Source organism: Mytilus californianus, unplaced genomic scaffold (assembly GCF_021869535.1).
Source record: "Mytilus californianus isolate M0D057914Y unplaced genomic scaffold, xbMytCali1.0.p SCAF_1, whole genome shotgun sequence".
Taxonomy (NCBI): domain Eukaryota; kingdom Metazoa; phylum Mollusca; class Bivalvia; order Mytilida; family Mytilidae; genus Mytilus; species Mytilus californianus.
The window spans coordinates 86380836-86400620 of NW_026262581.1; the positions used below are offsets into that span (position 1 = coordinate 86380836).

The following is a 19785-nucleotide window of genomic DNA, read 5'->3' on the forward strand; positions in this document are numbered from 1 at the left end:
TATGTTAACCATTTGTTTCCAGCACTGGTGATTCAGTTATGTTAACCTTTATTTTCCAGCACTGGTGATTCAGTTATGAAATGACACAATATATTATTGAATGCTTGTAATCCACTCTCTATATCCTAATTATACAACAGGGTCAGATAAACTGAAAACTAAATTTGAAATTACATAATTAACTAGCTGACAAGACCGTTTCACAGTAATTCATAGATTACAACTAACATTATTTTCCTTTTATAAATATTTGGAAATTCATATATATATAAGAATTTGGGGTAATTTTTTGAACTTTTCTATTCGCCCTGTAAACTTATATATATACAACATGTGCTAGAACATACTGGAATATTGTAGTTAATTACTTTATAAGTCCCCTACCGAAGAAGTCGAGGGAGACTTTAGGTTTGCACTCCGTCCGTCTGTCTGTCCATCCGTCAGTCCAGCAAATCAGTTTTCCACACGTTTTTTCTTCATGCTTGAACATATTGATTTGATATTTGGTATATGGTTTTATCATGACAAGTTACAGATCAATGCAAATTTTTTTCCGGTCTGATGATTTTGTGCAGAGTTATGGTCCTTGGACTTAGAAAATTCACTCAAATAATCAGTTTTCCTCCTAATTTATTTTGTCATTCTTGAAGATATTGATTTGATAATTGGTATATAGTTTTATGATGACAAGTAACTGATCAAATTCAAATTTTGTTCCGGTCTGATGATTTTGTTCCAAGTTATGGTCCTTGGACACTGAAAATTCACTTAAATAATCAGTTTTCCACATTTTTTGGCGTCATGCTGACTTGATATTTGTTATATAGTTTACACCATTACAAGTTAAAGATCAATTTTGTTTCAGTATAATGAATTTTTAACTGGTAGGGGACTATGTATTGCCATGCAATACTCTCAGAATGCTTGTTTTATTTTGTTTATCAAATAGATACAAGACCCCAAGACATTTTGACTATGAAGAACTTGAGAGAAAATATTGGAAGAACATAACATTTGTAAATCCAATCTATGGCGCTGACATATCAGGAAGTCTATATGATCCCGATCAAGATATCTGGAACATTAATCGTCTTGGAACCATCCTTGATTATGTTAATGGGGATTATGGTATCAAAATTGAAGGTGTTAACACAGCTTACTTATACTTTGGAATGTGGAAGACGACTTTTCCTTGGCATACAGAGGATATGGATTTATACAGCATTAATTATGTTCATTTTGGTGCACCTAAGAGTTGGTATGCCATACCTCCAGAACATGGAAGAAGACTAGAAAGATTAGCTGCTGGTAAAATATTATTAAATAATTAAATAAGTCCGTGTAAAGAAAATAGGTTTGATCTCTAAGAACAGAAAGTGTATTTGCCTTATTCTTTTAATTAGCATGAAATAAAAATCACCTTTTTGAAAGTTTCCAAACTTTTTCATTTTTGAAGAGAGTTTAATTTAATTTTCAACATGATTATTTTTTCTCAAGTTTTTACAGATACATATTTAATTAAGTAACAATAATTGATACAACTGCTTACGTTGTATTTATTACTTATATATTTTGTATTAACTTTGTGATGTTTTGTATTTCTTTTAAACCTTAAGTCAGATTATATAAACATTCTTTCTTTTCAGGATTTTTCCCTAGCAGTTACCAATCTTGTCCAGCTTTCCTTAGACATAAAATGACACTTATCTCTCCAGCAATACTGAAGCAATACTCCATACCCTTTAACAAGGTAAGCATATCTACATTGGTAACTTACTCAATAATGGATATATGGTAGCTATCCATCAGACTAATGTATAGTTCTGAAAAGGGTATTTATTATTTATTAAAAAAAGAAAGTTGCTCTCGCAACCTCAATAAAGATAGATTTTCATTGACAAAGATTGAGTTATACTGTAGATTTATTTCCTTTTGATGACATGTTTGAAGGTAAAGTGTGCAAATTCTTTCATTAAAATAACCAAATTCATCTTAGTCATTGTTAGTTATACACACTAATTGTTAGACTATAGAAAAAGATATTTTCTGAACAATTTTTGTTTGTTTTAGTCATGATCTTTTATCAGTCTTACTTGTACCACATGCTTAAATTTGGTTAGTCAAATAGAAAAACCAACCAGTTTGCCCTCCATCATTTTGGCAAAGGGAAATTACTCTAAGTCATATTATGCTAATGGAAAACTATCTATATGAAAGACATCAAAGAAATTGGGTAATCTTTTTGAGTAGGTTCCCTAAACACAGATGGTAGAATTGTAAGTTTTCATCATTAATCATTGACATTACATAGAAATGACAGGTTTGATTGTATTTGGACTCAGGGATTTTGTCTAGATTAAAAAAATGGTCTTTCAATGAATAATGTAAATGTAATTTGGGGCCAAGAAATATTCAAGATTAACAATCATTTTGGATTTGAAATGAGAGAACCTTAAAATATCAAATACGAATAATGCATTGTTTTCATTTGCAGATAACACAAGAGGCTGGAGAATTTATGGTCACATTTCCTTTTGGTTACCATGCAGGATATAACCATGGATTTAACTGTGCTGAATCTACTAACTTTGCAACAGAAAGATGGATTGAGTATGGAAAAAGATGCCATCAGGTAAGGTTGCAACAATTCAATTTTAAGAAATAATACAGTTGATCTAAGATTTACTCCCTGCTCAATAATTTTAGCAAATACCCCTTTATGAAAAAAAAGATTTAAAAAAATATCAGTGTTTATGAATAATAGAATTTTTGGGTAAAGATTGCATGAAATGCAATCAAAACCCTATGTTACTGACATGATATCTAAATCTTCCAAGGTTTATCACTACCTTTGAGATACACAAAATATAGTGCATTGATCATAACATTCTATACATCCTATCCATGAACATTTCCAGAAATTTATCAATAAAATATATGCTTTGATATTCAGATATTCAAGTCACAAAATGATGTTATACTTGTCAAGAAAATTACATAACTTTGCAAGGTGCAGGAATCTAATATCTGTTCTAAGAATATCAATGATGTCACAAGTTCTGGTGGATGGTCACAAGCACTTGTCTCAGAAAAAAGTCATATCTCTATACCAGGGTTCGACACTAACGCTAGTCCGCTAGCCCGAGGCTAGTAAAAATTAGGGAGGGCTAGTAAAGTTTTCATCACAGTAGTCCGATGGGCTAGTCAAAATTTTGTTTTAAACTAGAAATTTCACAAAATTTTAATTGTCAACAAATCCCAGATTTTTTGCTAACCTTTGCTGTCTTTATTGTACAGTTCATTCACGTATATTTTGATTGTCAGACATTTTTAACATGAAAGGTACTTTTTGGGGAGGGGAAAGAAACGGAAACAATGATGGTACTTAATACATTGAATTAACCACGTGTGTAACAAACGCCGTGATGATTCTAAACCGAAAACCTCGATCTCAAAAGTGCTTTCATAATATCAAAATAATAACATGAATACGAAATTTACATACATTACTACCGATACCATCACTGTTTGGGAAAAATGTACAACTTATTGGGAGGAATTTTAAGCCAGTTTTTTAGTAATTGGGAATTTTCTCTAGGGGAAAAAGCTGTATTTCGAATGTAATTTGAGGCAAACAATATCACTGAATTATTGTCATAAAAACAAAATTATAGGTCTCTGCAAGGATTTGTATACTATACTATTCCTTGGTCTCTGGTAAAAATATACAGATTTTTAGGAATAAAATCTTGTCCTGCAAAAAAAAATAAACTGAAACAACAAGGGAAAAGAAGGAGTCCATGAAGAACTATGACAAAAAACAGCAAGGGCAAAGCTTTCCTCTTTTGTGGGTGTATTTTTAAATCCCTAACTTATCCATCTTCATTAAAGACACTAGTAATACTGATAAGTAAAATGAGGATAATGACGAAGTAATGATCTAAAGGGGTCTTCAAAATAAGTCGAACACTATCTTAATATAGATGATTAAAATATGATTTTTTTTTTTTTTTTTTTTTTTGGTATTTTTTATAAGCAAACCAGTGAAATTTCATGAAACAAAACATGTTCAAAACCCTCTCGAAATGCTCCAGAACACAGGATTTAGCTTCATTTGTATCAAAATTTTCGGGGGGGGGCATGTCCCCAGACCCTCCTAGAAAGGGTCGTGCTGGTGGCACGACTGTCCAAGTGCCTTCGGCACTTGGAGGGCTAGTGAATTGACAAGAGGACTAGTAGAATAATAATTTCACTAGCCCTGCAGGCTAGTACATACAATTAGTTAGTGTCAAACCCTGTATACCTGAAAGTTAGGTTAAGATACATAGATATATTTTATTCTGAGACAAGTTCCTGTGTGGATGATGAATAAATGACCGTAATAATTATTATATTGTAGTGATATAATCATTTGTTATCAGTATACTCTGGTTTGTTGTTATATATTATATTAATATTTGTATAACAGTTATATATATAGCAGATCATCTTAATAACTCTACAGGCAAATTTTTATCCATTTATATATCATTCTATTCTACTATTCTAATGATAGTGCTGTGCAAGTGCATGGTGGACACTCTTCTGTAATAAATTAATTCGTTTTTCTAATAGATTGGATTTGAGAAGGCAATCATATTTTCCCGCTTTTGTTGCAAAACATTCTCGAGATATTCTTCTGCAACACAAATTTTCGGTATTCATGATTTGTTATTGATATTTATATTTCTCACGACAAAACATTTTCATATGATTTGTTATTGATATTTATATTTCTCACGACAAAACATTTTCATATCATTTATCTATGATCTTAAAAATTATTTTCATGAATATTTATTGATGAAATTAATATATAACAAGCGATAAGTAATGTTATTTTGCACTCGATAATATCCGCGTAATTATACCAAATACATTCGGTTATCAGTCAAAAGCGCAAGGAAATTTCTGCGCAACATAACACCGGTATGACCTCTCAAGGTCACATCCGATGTAATGATGATTTTTGTATCTAATTTTCCTAAACAAATTACAGGGCATAAGAACACCTTATTATTTCTATCTGCATTTGTTTTATTTTTTTAAATACATTTTTATACATTTTATACATTTTATACATTTTATACATTTTATTCATTTTATACATTTAATACTTTTTATACATTTTATACATTTTATACATTTTAGTGCAAATGTCGGAAAGATGGAGTTAAAATAAGCATGGATACATTTGTTAAAAGATTCCAGCCTGAAAGATATCCTTTTTGGAAAGAGGGCAAGGATATAGGACATCACCCTGAAGATGATCAGAGCAAATTATATCACAAAAACAGGTATTTTTTTTCATTTTTACACACCTGTCAACAATGAACCTATTCTTGTTTTTCGCTGCCATTCAGAAGGATGGGTAGGTAGGTAGGCAAAAAAAAATTTTTTTTGCTAAACTCTTTAAAACAAGCCTTTATTATTGTACTCCAACTGAAGGAGTGCATGTTATATTGCATTCACCTTGTCTGTCTGTTTGTCCAACAAATATTTCCATCACACTTTTGAACAGAATGACTTCATATTTAATTACATCTTTCCGGTGATTAGCACTTTTGACTCTGTCTGACACAAATTTCCTGTTTGCCAATACTTTGAAGTTTTCAGTGTGTTTAAAGGACTTAAAAAATTTCTTCACACATTTAACCACCACTAATGACAGAATGATTTGCTGACATGGTTAAAGAATGTTCAAATGAATGTTAATTTACATTGTTTTGTTTTATGTAGAGATACCAGCAAATTGATTGGAGCCAACAGTTCAGGGACAGTTTCGAAGAGACATCCAATTTCTACTTCCACAGAGGAATCACCAAAAAAAAGAGGTCGACCTAAAAATGAAGATGCATCAACAGATATAAAATCAGAAGTTACAGAACAGAAAGTGCAAAATATTATCAAAAAGATAAAAGAAGATATGGAAAAGAAAACTGATGGTACCTTTCATTTTTTTGTCCATATGTATTCTAACCTTTTAACAACAAAAATGGTTTCTTGTAAATTTGGACAAACTACTGCAAAAACGCAATAAATGAAGTCAACATTTTACATGTCCAAGTGCATTAGATCCCAAGCTGGGTTAAACCAAAGTCTTGAAATTGGTATTTGCATTTAGGATTAAAGAGTAAGAGCTAAGTTTAATTAAATACAGTTATTTCATGTCAAGACAATACCTTCTGAAAAATTCAACATACCTTTAATTACAAATAAGAGCATACTGGTTCTCGGAAGTCAGGATTTACAAAAAACAAGTACTTGTGATCTGAGAAACAGGCAAAATATGCCCTTGTATATCAATTTCATACAACTTTTTTATTTACCAAAATGAATTTTCAACCGGGATTCAACATCCAATATCCTTAAGATTTTATTTCATATGACATTTACTGATGTGAATTTGAACCCTGCTTGTGGTTGGTACATTCAACTCCTGTCTGAATTGACTAGGATTGTCAGGTTTCTAGCCAATTGATGGATCTCTCTGGGTACTCAGGCTCACTCCACTGATAAAAACTGGACACCATAATATAGCCAAGAGTGCAGAATGTTGCATAAAAAAATCAATCAACTATATGACATGAACATGTTCTTGGTCCTAAATATGCATCTAAATTTTGCACTGGACAATTAACCACTGTCTATTTGCCTTTAAGGGTTATTAAGATCAGTCATTTTGTTATTGGGTTATTAGGATGTTAAGATGAAAATAAGTCAGTTACATTTGATGATCTGTCAGGTAATTTAACAAACATTTTGGAAGTACCCTGCAACATATTTGTCCCTCTATATGGTATGCTCTAGAATTCATCAGATTTATCACCCAATCAATGCTGTTTATCTGCTAAGTTTATGTATGAATTGAACATATTAAATGGCCAGTAACATTAACACAATTCACTTTGTTGCTTGCCAGTTAGAAATCCAGATCACAAGCAAATTGCAAATTCTAGTTATACTATGAGAATTATTGTTTTATTTTTAAATTTGATGATATATTTTCATAACAGGATAGCCATATGATGTTTGTTTATTCATACATACACTTTTAACAGAAGCATAATTTGCCATTTCTTTTATTTTTTTCTGATGAAATAAGAACACTGATTATTTTTGATTTTTAGATAATGATAAGAGTGAAGATGATGTTGATGGAACTAATTCAGCTTCTGATACAGAAGACGAAGAAATTGATATTTGTGGTAGGGAAGAAACCAAAAATTTACCGTCCAGATCAAAAATTGATATGTACTTAGAAGATGTCAGAAAACCCAAAGATGAAAAACAAAAACACAGTCCAAAGTCATTTCAAGCAGCTTTTGAATCATTAGTAGCAGCAAAAGGTAGTAGTTTTTACCTACCTTCACAGAAAAAAGATGCAAATTTCAAAATCCCAAAGAAACGAAAATCTGATGAAAGTGTATCTTCTGATTCATTAGATGATCAGCCTCCCAGTGCTCAAAAGTCTGCTAGCACATCATTATCATCTCCAACAAAGAAAACTCGACATGATTCTGGGGAAGTTAAGAAAAAGCATAGACAAAGTTATCCTCCATCTTCTAGTTGCTATTCGTTTATGCCATTATCACAGCAGGAATCCACTACCAGCAAAGAAGATGAATTTAATAGACTCAATTTCTTAATGCCGACTATTCGATGGATAAAACAACAGAAAATGCTTCAAAATTGTACTAGTAAACCAGGAACAAGTCCTCTCCAAATGCCTTCTCCATTTATTCAAACAACAACTGATCATTTATCATTCAGTGACCTTTCTAGAGCTCAGACAAAGGATAATGAGATTATTGTATATCCACAAGGGGTTATGGTTACAAAACAGCAGACCACCAATATAACTCCTAAGTCACCAAGATCACAACAAGCTCTATCACCAAGATTGCAACAGGCTCTATCACCAAGATTACAACAGGCTCTATCACCAAGATTACAACAGGCTTTATCACCAAGGTCACAACAGACTATATCACCAAGGTCGCATCAATCTATATCACCAAGATCACAACAAGCTCTATCACCAAGATCGCAACAGGCATTACCACCAAAGTCCAAACAGGCATTATCACCAAGAACTCACACAATGTTATCACCAAAGTCAAACCCGACTGTTTCGCCTAAGGTTTATGACCCATATTCTAAGCTTGGTTTACATTCACTGGGGGCATCTATTAAATCGGAACATCAATATTGTAATAGTTACAATGATCAGAAATCACAAGTATTGGATTTGTCTGTTTCTGCTGCCATGTCTACAGCCAAAGATGATATGAACTCACCATTGTTTAGATCATTATTAACAAGAGATAGCCCTTCAATGTCCACCAATATCACTGTAGCTACAGCCACAATGAAACAGGAACAATCCACAGGAACAATAAAACACGAATTATCCACATCTACCATTACTTCTACTACAGAGACTTATCAAAATACTTCTGCTAGTATGACAGCTGTTACACAAGTTTCTAATAGTATCTCAGTCAGTGATTCAGCATTGGGAAATTTAATGAACATGTCATCCGTAGTTTCTTTGTCAGATACTTCAGCATCTTCTGTAGTTGTCAAACCACCAATGAAACTAACAGGAAGTCAACAAGATTTATTTTCAAATATGAATCAGGTGTTTGAATTAGCTTCTAGTGTACTTAACCCCAAAAAGGAGGAAACTGAATCCGAATCAAAGGACAAACGTTTAAGCAGTACCGAATCCTCTATATCAAATGTGTCATTAGTTCAATCGGCATCAGATCAAAAGAGAACTCCTGGACAAGTTAGAATAATTCAACAGCAACCAAGAGCAGCTGGTCAATCACTTTTATCACCTGATATTAATTCAAGACAAGTAAATGTATTAAGCAGTCCACCAAGATTGGCACAGCAAACAAATTTAATGGGAAGACAGAATATAACCAGAGGCTCCACAGTTATTTCTCCACGATCTCAGAATACTACTTCAACCCATAGACCAGCATTTTCTAATGTTGGCCGTGTGATTCAGAATCCCATTCGATTGGGATCTCCTGGGAATTTTCTACCAGGTCAGAATATTGTGCTACAACAGAATACCTCTCAGCCACAGACTTTTTTAGTGAGTATACCTGTGATGACTACCTCTGGTACTGGCGCTCCCTCTATGCCTACTACAATTATTTCCAGTACTAGGGCATCACAGGTTAATAGCATAGTAGGCAATGTTAATAAGGGTGTATCTGAGTCTAAACCAGCTGCTCAGCCAGTTCAAGCAAATAATAAGGCTTCACTGACAGTCAACCAACTCTTAAAGGCTTCAAGGGAAAAGGCAGCTTCTGTGAAAGTAGGTTCTGCACAACAAAATGGCAACACTAATACCATATTGGTATCTGCAGGAAATCCCATTGTAATTGGAAGTAAAGTTGTGCAGGTACAACCAAATCTGTGTCTAAATTCTCAGACAACAAATCCAACAAAGACTGTTAATGTTGTCAATGTTATACCTACACCTTCTCAAAGGAATGTATCATATATCCTTACACCATCGGGTGGTGCTGTGTCAGGAAAACAAGTGATTAATGTTAGTACAACATCAACTAGTGTTGTTCAAACAGCTTCTACTTCCAAACCAGCATCAGCTGTCGTCAAAAACATTGTAAATCAGACAACTGTTAAACCAGGATCTCTTTTATCCAAATCTGTGCCACAATTCGGTGGTAGTCCACAATTTGGAACCACTCAGTTTTTATTACAAGGTGTAACACAGATTCATCCAGCACCAGCAAAACATTTTCAGGTAGATTCTAAAACGCCATTATTTCAATCCATAGTGTCAAAAACTCCATCTCAAGCCATAAGTTTAGCGAAATCAGTAAATAGTGCTTCAATTCTAAATAGTGTAAATAAAACTCCTATTTCTGTTATATCACCACAAAATGTACAGAGTTCTGTAACATCAAGTAAATCGCCTGATACAATGGACAGTGATCAAGCTTATGGGGCAATTGTTAGTCCTAATAAAGTGTTACAACTGGTACCTCAACCTATTGTTCCAATCTCACAAGCATCAAGTAAATCTGAAACTGTTAAACCAATTGTCCCATCTAGTAATTCATTAATGGTTGTCAAGGAAGTGGAAAGTTGTAAGGAGGTGAAAAAGGAAAAACCTCCAAAGAAACAGTCATTATATAAAGGTGGTCCTAATGGAGAATTACTTCAAACAATGGTTCAGACATCTAGTTATAGCTCTTTTACTGGAAGTGGATCTAAATTGAAAGGAAGGAAATCAGAGCAAAGTGAAGTGTCAAGCTCTGATGACTCACCAAAAAAGGTATTTTATGTTAATGATGTTGTGCTCCAAATACCATACAGGATTAGTTATAAGCTCTATATGAAAATTAACAAGCACATATACATATCCTTTTGCAAAACAGCATTTTTCTTTGATTTAGACCATTTTTAGTTCACCTTTCCAAAGGAAAGGTGAGCTTTTGCCATCACTTGGCGACCGTCGTCGTCGTCCGTTGTATAATAAGTTGAAATTACCAAAATTGTCAATTGACCCCTTAAGGAGTTATTGCCCTTTAAAGACAATTTTTCACAATTTGTTCATCTAGTTTGCTTACTTTAGAAAATCTTCTCCTTTGAAACTGCTGAATCAATTTCAGCCAAACATGGGCTGAATGAGTTTCAGAGTATCTAGTATAAATTTTGTATTTTATTTCCTTGTACGTCAAGAAACATAGCCACTATGGCTAAAATGGAACATAGGGGTAAAATGCATTTTTTTGCTTCTGAAGAAAATATGACGGATACAAAGAACATTTAAATGGCATTTTTAAGCCACTCATTAATATATATTGAAAAGCAAAAATAATCATTGATGAAAGATTGAAGCAAAAAATTACAGGTGAGCGATTCAGGCTCTTGAGAGCCTCTTGTTGTTAATGTGTATCAATTTTTTTCAAATTGAAATTGGGCAACATGCTCAGTATGAAGGAGGTGCTGAAAAGGAGGTAACTGGTTGATAGTGTTATGAAAAGTTGCTTCACAAAACCCATGAAGTAAGATAAATACTCTATAAATAAACATACCATGATACATGTTTCTGGAATAATTTTCATCAGGTATGCTCTAGACCAGAACTTCAAAACATTATAAAGCATCAAAACCAAGAGGGTCTAAATAAACATCTAATCATGTAGAATATTGAGACCTTCTCTTCAGTAGCACATTGGACAATAAAAAGGCAACAATCAGTCATCAAAGGCAAGCTGGATTACTTCACACAAAGCATCATGAGCATACAGACAAACTATTTACAGCTCTTTTCATAATGCTAGCAAGGCAAAGGTTTGTTTGACTTGCTTGCTTTGTTTGTATCAATGTTTGCTCAAGCATTGTAATTAAGATTGACATCTGCAAACAATATAAGTAGGCGGAGTTAAATCTGTGTAAAGGTAAATTTGATTATTTGATAATGTCCAATCAAAATTAAATATAATGTATACAAGTTTAAATCCTCCTTTTTATGTTTTTTTCAGATGTCAATCTTAATTACAATGCTTGAGCAAACATTGATACAAACAAAGCAAGCAAGCCAAACAAACAAACCTTTGCCTTGCTAGCATTATGAAAAGAGCTGTAAACACAAAATATATGTAGACTTACTGGTTGTGTCATCAGATTTAAATAAACTTTTTCAATTTCACAAAAACTTGAAGATTAAGAAGTCTAAAATTTATAGGATTTTCCATTTTTGTTTCAACTTGACGGAGTCAAAAAGCGAGACATAGGTATGCTGTTTCCAGCGTTGGTGGCAGCGGTGGCGGCTTCAACAATGTATTAGTTTGTGATTAGGTCTAGTTTATGGTGAACTACTAGTGTTGGGTCAATGATATTTAGTATGCAGTTGTATTAGCATTGGCACATCTCATTTCCATGGAGATTATTTGGCCATGCCCCTCAGTCATGGTCTATTGACTTTGAAACTTTTGCTTAGTTTACATGTATTAGTTTGTGATTAGGTCAGTTTAAGGGGAACCATTAGTGATAGGCCAATGATATTTGGTATGCAGTTGTATAAGCGTTAGCACTTGTCATTTCTATAGAGATTATATAGCTATAGCCCCACCCCCTCATCATGGTTCATTGACTTTGAAACTTTTACATAGTTTACAAGTTAATGTATGTGTTTAGGTTTGTTTAAAGGGAACGACTTATGATAAGTCAATGGTATTTGGTATGCAGTTGTATATATATATAAGCATTGGCACATCTCATTTCCATGGAGATTGTTTAGCCATGTACCTTCAGTCATGGTTCATTGACTGAATATTTGCATAACTTGCATGTTAAAGTTTTGCTATTTTAATTTCAACATTTGCATTATCAAATTAACAAAAAGGCGAGACATATCTCTGTGTTAACAGTTTTATGTTTGTAGATATGAATATGAAAGGTTTCTCCTGCTCTTAAAAAGTATTTTATATTTGTACAAAGTCCTTCCAATACATTTTAGGTAATGAAAAGATCTCAACAGTCTAAGCAAACAGCTGATGAACAGAAGAAATCTCTGAAAATGCTAACAGAAACATTAAAGAATCGGTTAGATGAAAATCAGAATCCTACAAGTCAGTCTGAGGCTTCATATTCATCTTCTGAAGAGGTACCAAAAAGGAAAAAAAGGAAAAGTGGTGAAAAGACACCAAAAGTAGAAAAGAGAAAGAGAAACGATTCAGAAAAAGGTATATCTTTTCTTAATAAAATATTTAGATTTGTATGAAAAAAAACTTGGCAATTAGGTAGAATATATAACAAAACCATGCAATTTCTCAATTGAAATTGGACTCCTCAATATGCACATCTAGAATAGTTTTATTTCATTTTATCATTCTGGGTTTATATGGGAAATAGTATTTCATAATGTCTACTTCATAAAATAAATTTAACGAACTACAAGTTCATTGTAGTACAGCAGACATGCAAAACTGAACATATTTTGGGTTATTATACCGTATCTGCTATCTTTTTCATATGTGAGGTTAAGATATTTTAAATTTGATTACACAAGCCTCGATAATTTTAGTTAATGAAATTCTTTCTAAGTGTTTACAAAAAAAGTAATGGCAGAAATAGCTAATTGAAAAGAATTGATTTAACAAAATATAATAAGAACTTTAATAACTTTCAATTTCATCATATTATTAGCCTAGATGAATTTTTACAGATATTGGTATAGAAGCTGTAGTCATACCTACAAACATTACAACAGAGCTGTGGACAAAACCTATCAGAGATTTATGGCAACATCTACTACTAAACTTTGGTGCAGAACAGATATTTAATCAGACATTAGCCAAGGTGGAACCTTATTGTAGTATCTGTGCATTGTTCAAACCATTATCTGTAAGTATTTTCACAATATAATATACTACAGAGAAGGGCAAAACGTTCATTAAATATGAAAATAAATGAGATAGATTTACAGAGATAGTTTAACAACATTTATCAGTCAGGGATATAACTCTATAGGGTTATTACAGAAAAATAACATACATTTGTTATTGTGGACTAAAAAATCAAAGAACTGTGATAAAATATGTATGTTACATGTTTCAAAGGGACAATATACATCACTAGTTTAGTTAAAATGCATACAAGTTCTATTGATATTACTATTGTCTTTATGTATACTTAACTATAGAAAGATATAACAGTTCATAGTTTGCCAATTTTGCATAGTACACCTATATGTTATTACAGAAAAAATATGCCTGTAATAACTAAAGGGTGTTATCACAGCTTCTCTATATCACTTCAAAACATTTTCTCAGACATACATCATGCTTAATTACAATGTATTTTAATTTATTGTAAGAAATAATGACCAGAGCATGTAATGAGGTTCTGCGCAAGCTTCCCAGTAATTCCCAAGTGTCTCATATAATAGGTTACATTCCTTTAATAACTTAGCTATGTTATTACAGCTAATTTTATCCCTTAAAAGCCTCGTCTCATTGATTTACCATGGTTAATCAAAAATGTATTAATTTAATTAGAAAATTAATTATCAAGGCTATGCATTTAGTTTCTTCGCAAAGTCTCAAGAGTTCCCTAGAGCCCATTATAAATTAAGATATTTTTGATTTATTTTACAAATAACAAACATATGTTATTGCAGATTTAGAAAATTTAAGGAATAAAGAGTAGACAACTCATGAAAGTATCTGTAATAACACACGCAAGTTATTTTCTGTAATAACCCTATAGAGTTATATCTCTGACTGTTTATGAAGTTATATGTTTGTTAAAATGACAACATTTAAAATAAGGAAAAATGTGTAAAAATATTAGTTATATTTGTAGAGTACAGGCTCACTGTATTTGTGCATTGTTTGTTAAATAATAAGATTACAATTTACACAAAACTCTTTCTTTTAAATATGTTTCAGTTTGTTGGTATTAAGATAATTTAAATATGTTTCAGTTTGTTGGTATTAAGATAATTTAAATATGTTTCAGTTTGTTGGTATTAAGATAATTTAAATATGTTTCAGTTTGTTGGTGTTAAGATAATTTAAATATGTTTCAGTTTGTTGGTATTAAGATAATTTAAATATGTTTCAGTTTGTTGGTATTAAGATAATTTAAATATGTTTCAGTTTGTTGGTATTAAGATAACAGAGGACAGTAAGAAATTCAATAGAAAGAAAAATCAACATACTAGTAAATACAAAATTGTTCAAAAATAATTTTTTATAACAGTTGCACTTGCACATTGTTAAAGGAGGCTGCCATTTTGTTAAGCGTATGATTTCCCCCAAATTTGTATATATCTGATTTCCAAAAGTATCACCAAAATAATACAGACTTCGTCCTCTCACATGTAATACCTGCCTCATATTAGCAATGCATTGCCTCAGATATGGACAGAAATGCTCAACAAGCCTTGTACAAATATATTTTTATTTTAATTTCCAGAGAATATCTTCTTCAAAGGATGGAACCAAACCTGCAAAGAACCTCCGTACCTTACCAATGATTCCTGAGATGTGTTTTGCTTGTAGTAAGGACAATAAGAGACCATTTGCTGTGAATTCATCAGTAGACAAAGAAGGCCTCAGCCAAATTTTGACTTGTGAAGACTGTAAAGTAACTGTACATGCCAGTAAGTTAGATGTTTAGCTGCCATTAGTCTGATATATCCCCTGGGGCATCAGCACAATAACTGGGAGGGTCCTCTGAATTATCATAGAAAACCAAATGGCAGTTTTATTACCGAAAAAGCTTTGTAGGATTAGTTAATGGTTAAAAAAATGCAATTTCTAAACAAAAAGGGCATTCAAAATGTCAGATCTTGGTAAATTAACCAAAAATAAAAATTTCACTTCAATCTTCAATATTCTAATAGAGTCATGACTGGCAATTATGACTGTTTCCAGATCCTTGGAAAAAAAGGCAAATAAAAATGATTTGCCCTATGTGATGTTTTTTATAAACTTGAATTACAGGTTGTTATGGAGTGGCAGATATACCAAAGAACAAGAAGAATTGGACATGTACCAGATGTACTAGAAATCAGTTATCAGCTGTAAGTCAAAATACATCAGTTCTTTTGTCTGATCACACACATAAGAATAACTAAATCTGGCAAATACAGGAAAAAATGATAAATTGATGCAAGTCTTCCAAGGTGAAAAATTTTGTTTTTTTTGTATATTAGAAGAAAAACATAAAACATTTTTTCAAACATATATTTAAAGATAAACAGAAACCTTTCATGTGTTAACTGAATTATTTTGTTTTTGTTAGTTCAAATCAAATTTTATCAAAAGCTATTAAACCAATTAAGTTTGATTTTATTAAGAGCTGTTCATTGGTTTCCATTCTCTAACTTTAATTTGCCTCAACCAAATGTTATGAAACTTATACACTATGCTTATTACCACAAAAAACAGATCAAGTTTGAATTTGGGTGGCCTCACTTTTACCATTCTTGTGTTATGTCCCTTTATAACGTTATATGCAAGCGGGGGCATCGTCTGTGTCCCATGGACACATTCCCCATTTATTATTCTATTATTTGAATGTTTACAGGAATGCTGTTTATGTTGTCTACGAGGTGGTGCATTAAAACCTACTACAAATGGTAAATGGTGTCATGTTGTTTGTGCTTTAGCTCTACCAGAAGTTAAATTTGTAAATATTCACAAGAGAGAACCTATAAATGTAGATACTATTACAGTGGAAAGGGCTAGGCTGGTATGTTTTGTTTTAAAATATTCTGGAAAATGTAACAAAGAAAAGTATTTATAGTTTTGCTTCATTTTATTTTGACTGCAGCTATGTTTAGTAATTTTTTGTTTAAAACAATACAGAATTGAATGGAAGTAGAACCTTAGTATTTGTGATACAGTCTAACATATTCACCCATCTCTTGATGTTAGTATGATTACCTGTTTTCATAAAGTGTGAAAACCAGCTGGTGTAAGACTCATATAAAAACCGGTTGCAGGTTGTCGATAGATATTGCTAATGCAAGACATTCAAGCAAATTCTTTAATAAATCATTACCTTTTTTTTTCAGAAATGTATGTTTTGCCAACCTTTACAAAACAGTGATAAATCTTATGGAGCTTGTATCCAGTGCTCCAATGGTAGATGTACGTCTTCCTTCCATGTGACATGTGCTTATGCTGCAGGTGTAATGTTTGAAACAAGTGATTGGCCCTATCCAGTCTATATCACATGTAACAAACACAATACAAAGGAAAAGGTCAGTACCAATTTTATTGATGTCAATTCTTTAAAGAAGAAATGAAAACAAATGAATGGAACCTATTAATAAAGAATTCAACTTCCGTCTGTAAATAACGTTGTTCAGTCTTAAGTGTCCTTTTAAAAGCTGTTGGGACCAATTAGAATTTCCAAAGCAATGACATTCCCTAAATGTGATAACTTTTCTAAAATGATCCTTTAAGATGATTAAAATAATTTTGTGTAAATGTACATTGCTGTGAATTGTTTTACACCATACTTAATTCTGTACATTGCTGGGAAGTGTTTTACACCATACTTGTATCGGAATGTAATCATTTGGATGTGAAGCAAGCAACATTCAATCAATCCAGCTTATGTCATGTACTTTATCGTCATTTCTGATGTAATCAATTATTGTATTTACTTCTGATAATTTGGTTGTATTTGTCCTAAAATTATCAACTTCAGTTAAAAGTCAAAGAGAACTGATTTGAAATCATTGAGGTTACAGTTAAATCATATGTTGGTATTACCAGTTCTATTTATTTAAATGTTTTCTTTAAATTCAAATTGGACTGTTAAAATCTTATTTGTTTGTCTTTTATTTAAATCTGATAATAGATAAAATTAATAACAAATGTAGAAAATAACATATATGATTCCAGGTAGCTAGAGACAGAGAGTTGACAGAATTAAAAGTGGGAGATAAAGCTTATGTAAAACACAAGAACACAAGATATTACCTTTGTAATATTGTTAAAGTGGAAGGCCAGACATATTATAGTGTGGACTTTGAGGATGGATCATTTAGTGATGATTTATATCCAGAAGATCTCGATGTAAGTCTTAAAGTTGGAGGTTATTTTAATAAGAATAATTGTGTATTGAAACAGACATAGTGTCCGTGTATCCATCTTAGGATTTCTGGAATCAAAATGGGGAATTGATTTTACACATTGTATATTCCTGAATATTTAGTAGAAAAGAGTTCAGGATGGACTGCCATTTTGCATTAGTTTCAGACCCTTTAAAATGTTTAGAAAATGAAGATCAAGTTCATTTTCTATTAGATTGTATACATCAATAGACTTATCAGACTCAAAGATAAGTGTTTTTATGAAAATATTTAAAGCAAAATTTGTGTTTTCTATTCAGAATTATAATGTTTCTGATGGTCCACCACCTATTGGTGCCAAAGTTTGGGTAAAATGGACAGATGGAGATTTATATGGAGCAACATTCAGAGGAACCAAAGATCACTGCATGTATACAGTAAGTACAAACTCTATTCTGGTGTAGTTCTTAAAAAATTGATAAGATGTTATGGATCTAAGCCTTACCTCATGGCTTGACATCAGCAACATTTGCATTCAATGAGGATGGAAATGATTTATGTGAAAATAGGACATGCAATTAGCGATCGTGTTTACAATTATTCAGCTATTTTACATTAAATAATCAATTGTAAAAATATAGAACATTAAAAAAGGGATGACCAGATATTCAATTTACGAAATTATATGTGTATGTGTATGTTGGTTGCCCTACTGGGCAAGAATAAAGTTTAAAAAAATCCCACAAGTAGAAAGTACTGCACAGTGTATTTTTACCAACAATTTTATTGACAAAGGGAAATAACTCAATTCACAATATGGCCTAAATATGTTTCTATGCTGAATACTATGCTGATTGATTTAAGTTGACAATGCAAATCTTTAGCTTCTCAGTTCTCACAAGCACTTTATTTTAATTCAAAGCTATTGGGTTGAAACAATGCTGAAATGATCATATAGTGGCCTTTCTTTTTAAAATTATGCTGGATAACCTATACTGTTAAAGATGGTTGACATGAGTTGAAATAGCAATGTAAAGGGGGGAAAAAAGACTGATACTAAGATGGTTCACTTGCCAATAGTTTTAGATTGTCTGTTAAATGATTTCATAGAAACATTTCAGAAATTAAGATTATGTATATAATATGAGTAGATAATACAAAAGAATTGTGGCAAAAATTTAAGATGCATGGCTGAATGAGTTTTTGGTAGGTAGGTGACATGATGCAAGGAGCACAGCGAGATGATAATACATAAACATATGAGTTAATATATCCTGCTCAGATATTCTGGTATGTGGAGCCCAAGGAATTGAAGAACTATGGATTTTAATGTTTTTATTTGTATTGAAGATTGAGATGGCAGATGGTACTGAAAAACCACATAAACGAGATGAACTGTGGCTGCCTACAGAGGAACTACCAAAACAAGTCAAATCCAGACTGGTAAGTTGCAGTTTCTAGAAACATTAAATGAAGAAATAAATTTTAAAATATGTAAAAAATAAGAAATAAATTAATAAAAATACAAATGAAAAACTATCAACTAATAGCGATAAAAAATGGCATGTCATGGCTTTGTATATCTTTTTATTAGTCCCCTACCGACGAAGTTGAAGGGAACTTTAGGTTTGCACTCTGTCAGTCTGTCTGTCTGTCTGTCTGGCAAATCAGTTTTCCATACTTTTTTTCTTCGTGCTTGAAGATATTGATTTGATATTTGGTATATAGTTTCATCATGACAAGTTACAGATCAAGTTCGAATTTTGTTCTGGTCTGATGATTTTGTGCAGAGTAATGGTCCCTGGACTTAGAAAATTCACTCAAATAATCAGTTTTCTGCACTTTTTTCCGTCATGCATGAAGATATTGATTTGATAATTTTTATATAGTTTTATCATGACAAGTTACAGATCAAGTTTGATTTTGTTCCGGTCTGATGATTTTGTGCAGAGTTATGGTCCTTGGACTTAGAAAATTCACTCAAATAATCAGTTTTCAACACTTTTTTTTGTCATGCTTGAAGATATTGATTTGATTATTGGTAGATAGTTTTATCATGACAAGTTACAGATCAAGTTCGAATTTTGTTCTGGTCTGATGATATTGTGCAGAGTAATGGTCCCTGGACTTCTTTTTTTGTCATGTTTGGAGATGTT

The 19785-nt window shown here is 32.1% G+C and overlaps 1 protein-coding gene and 1 long non-coding RNA gene across 2 annotated transcripts in view; both read left to right on the forward strand.

The window, feature by feature from the left end:
• Positions 1-19785, forward strand: part of LOC127725655 (uncharacterized) — a 51376-nt gene that overhangs the window by 25579 nt on the left and 6012 nt on the right. The window lies entirely within an intron of this gene.
• Positions 1-19785, forward strand: part of LOC127725396 (uncharacterized) — a 35039-nt gene that overhangs the window by 10845 nt on the left and 4409 nt on the right. The window contains exons 4-18 of the mRNA XM_052232332.1: positions 950-1308; positions 1647-1750; positions 2495-2632; positions 5191-5336; positions 5779-5984; positions 7170-10363; positions 12554-12779; positions 13262-13440; positions 15016-15202; positions 15546-15625; positions 16132-16296; positions 16622-16810; positions 17460-17633; positions 17950-18066; positions 18980-19072. Of these exons, the coding sequence (XP_052088292.1) occupies positions 950-1308; positions 1647-1750; positions 2495-2632; positions 5191-5336; positions 5779-5984; positions 7170-10363; positions 12554-12779; positions 13262-13440; positions 15016-15202; positions 15546-15625; positions 16132-16296; positions 16622-16810; positions 17460-17633; positions 17950-18066; positions 18980-19072 (5557 nt within the window). The remainder of the gene's footprint in view (positions 1-949; positions 1309-1646; positions 1751-2494; positions 2633-5190; positions 5337-5778; positions 5985-7169; positions 10364-12553; positions 12780-13261; positions 13441-15015; positions 15203-15545; positions 15626-16131; positions 16297-16621; positions 16811-17459; positions 17634-17949; positions 18067-18979; positions 19073-19785) is intronic.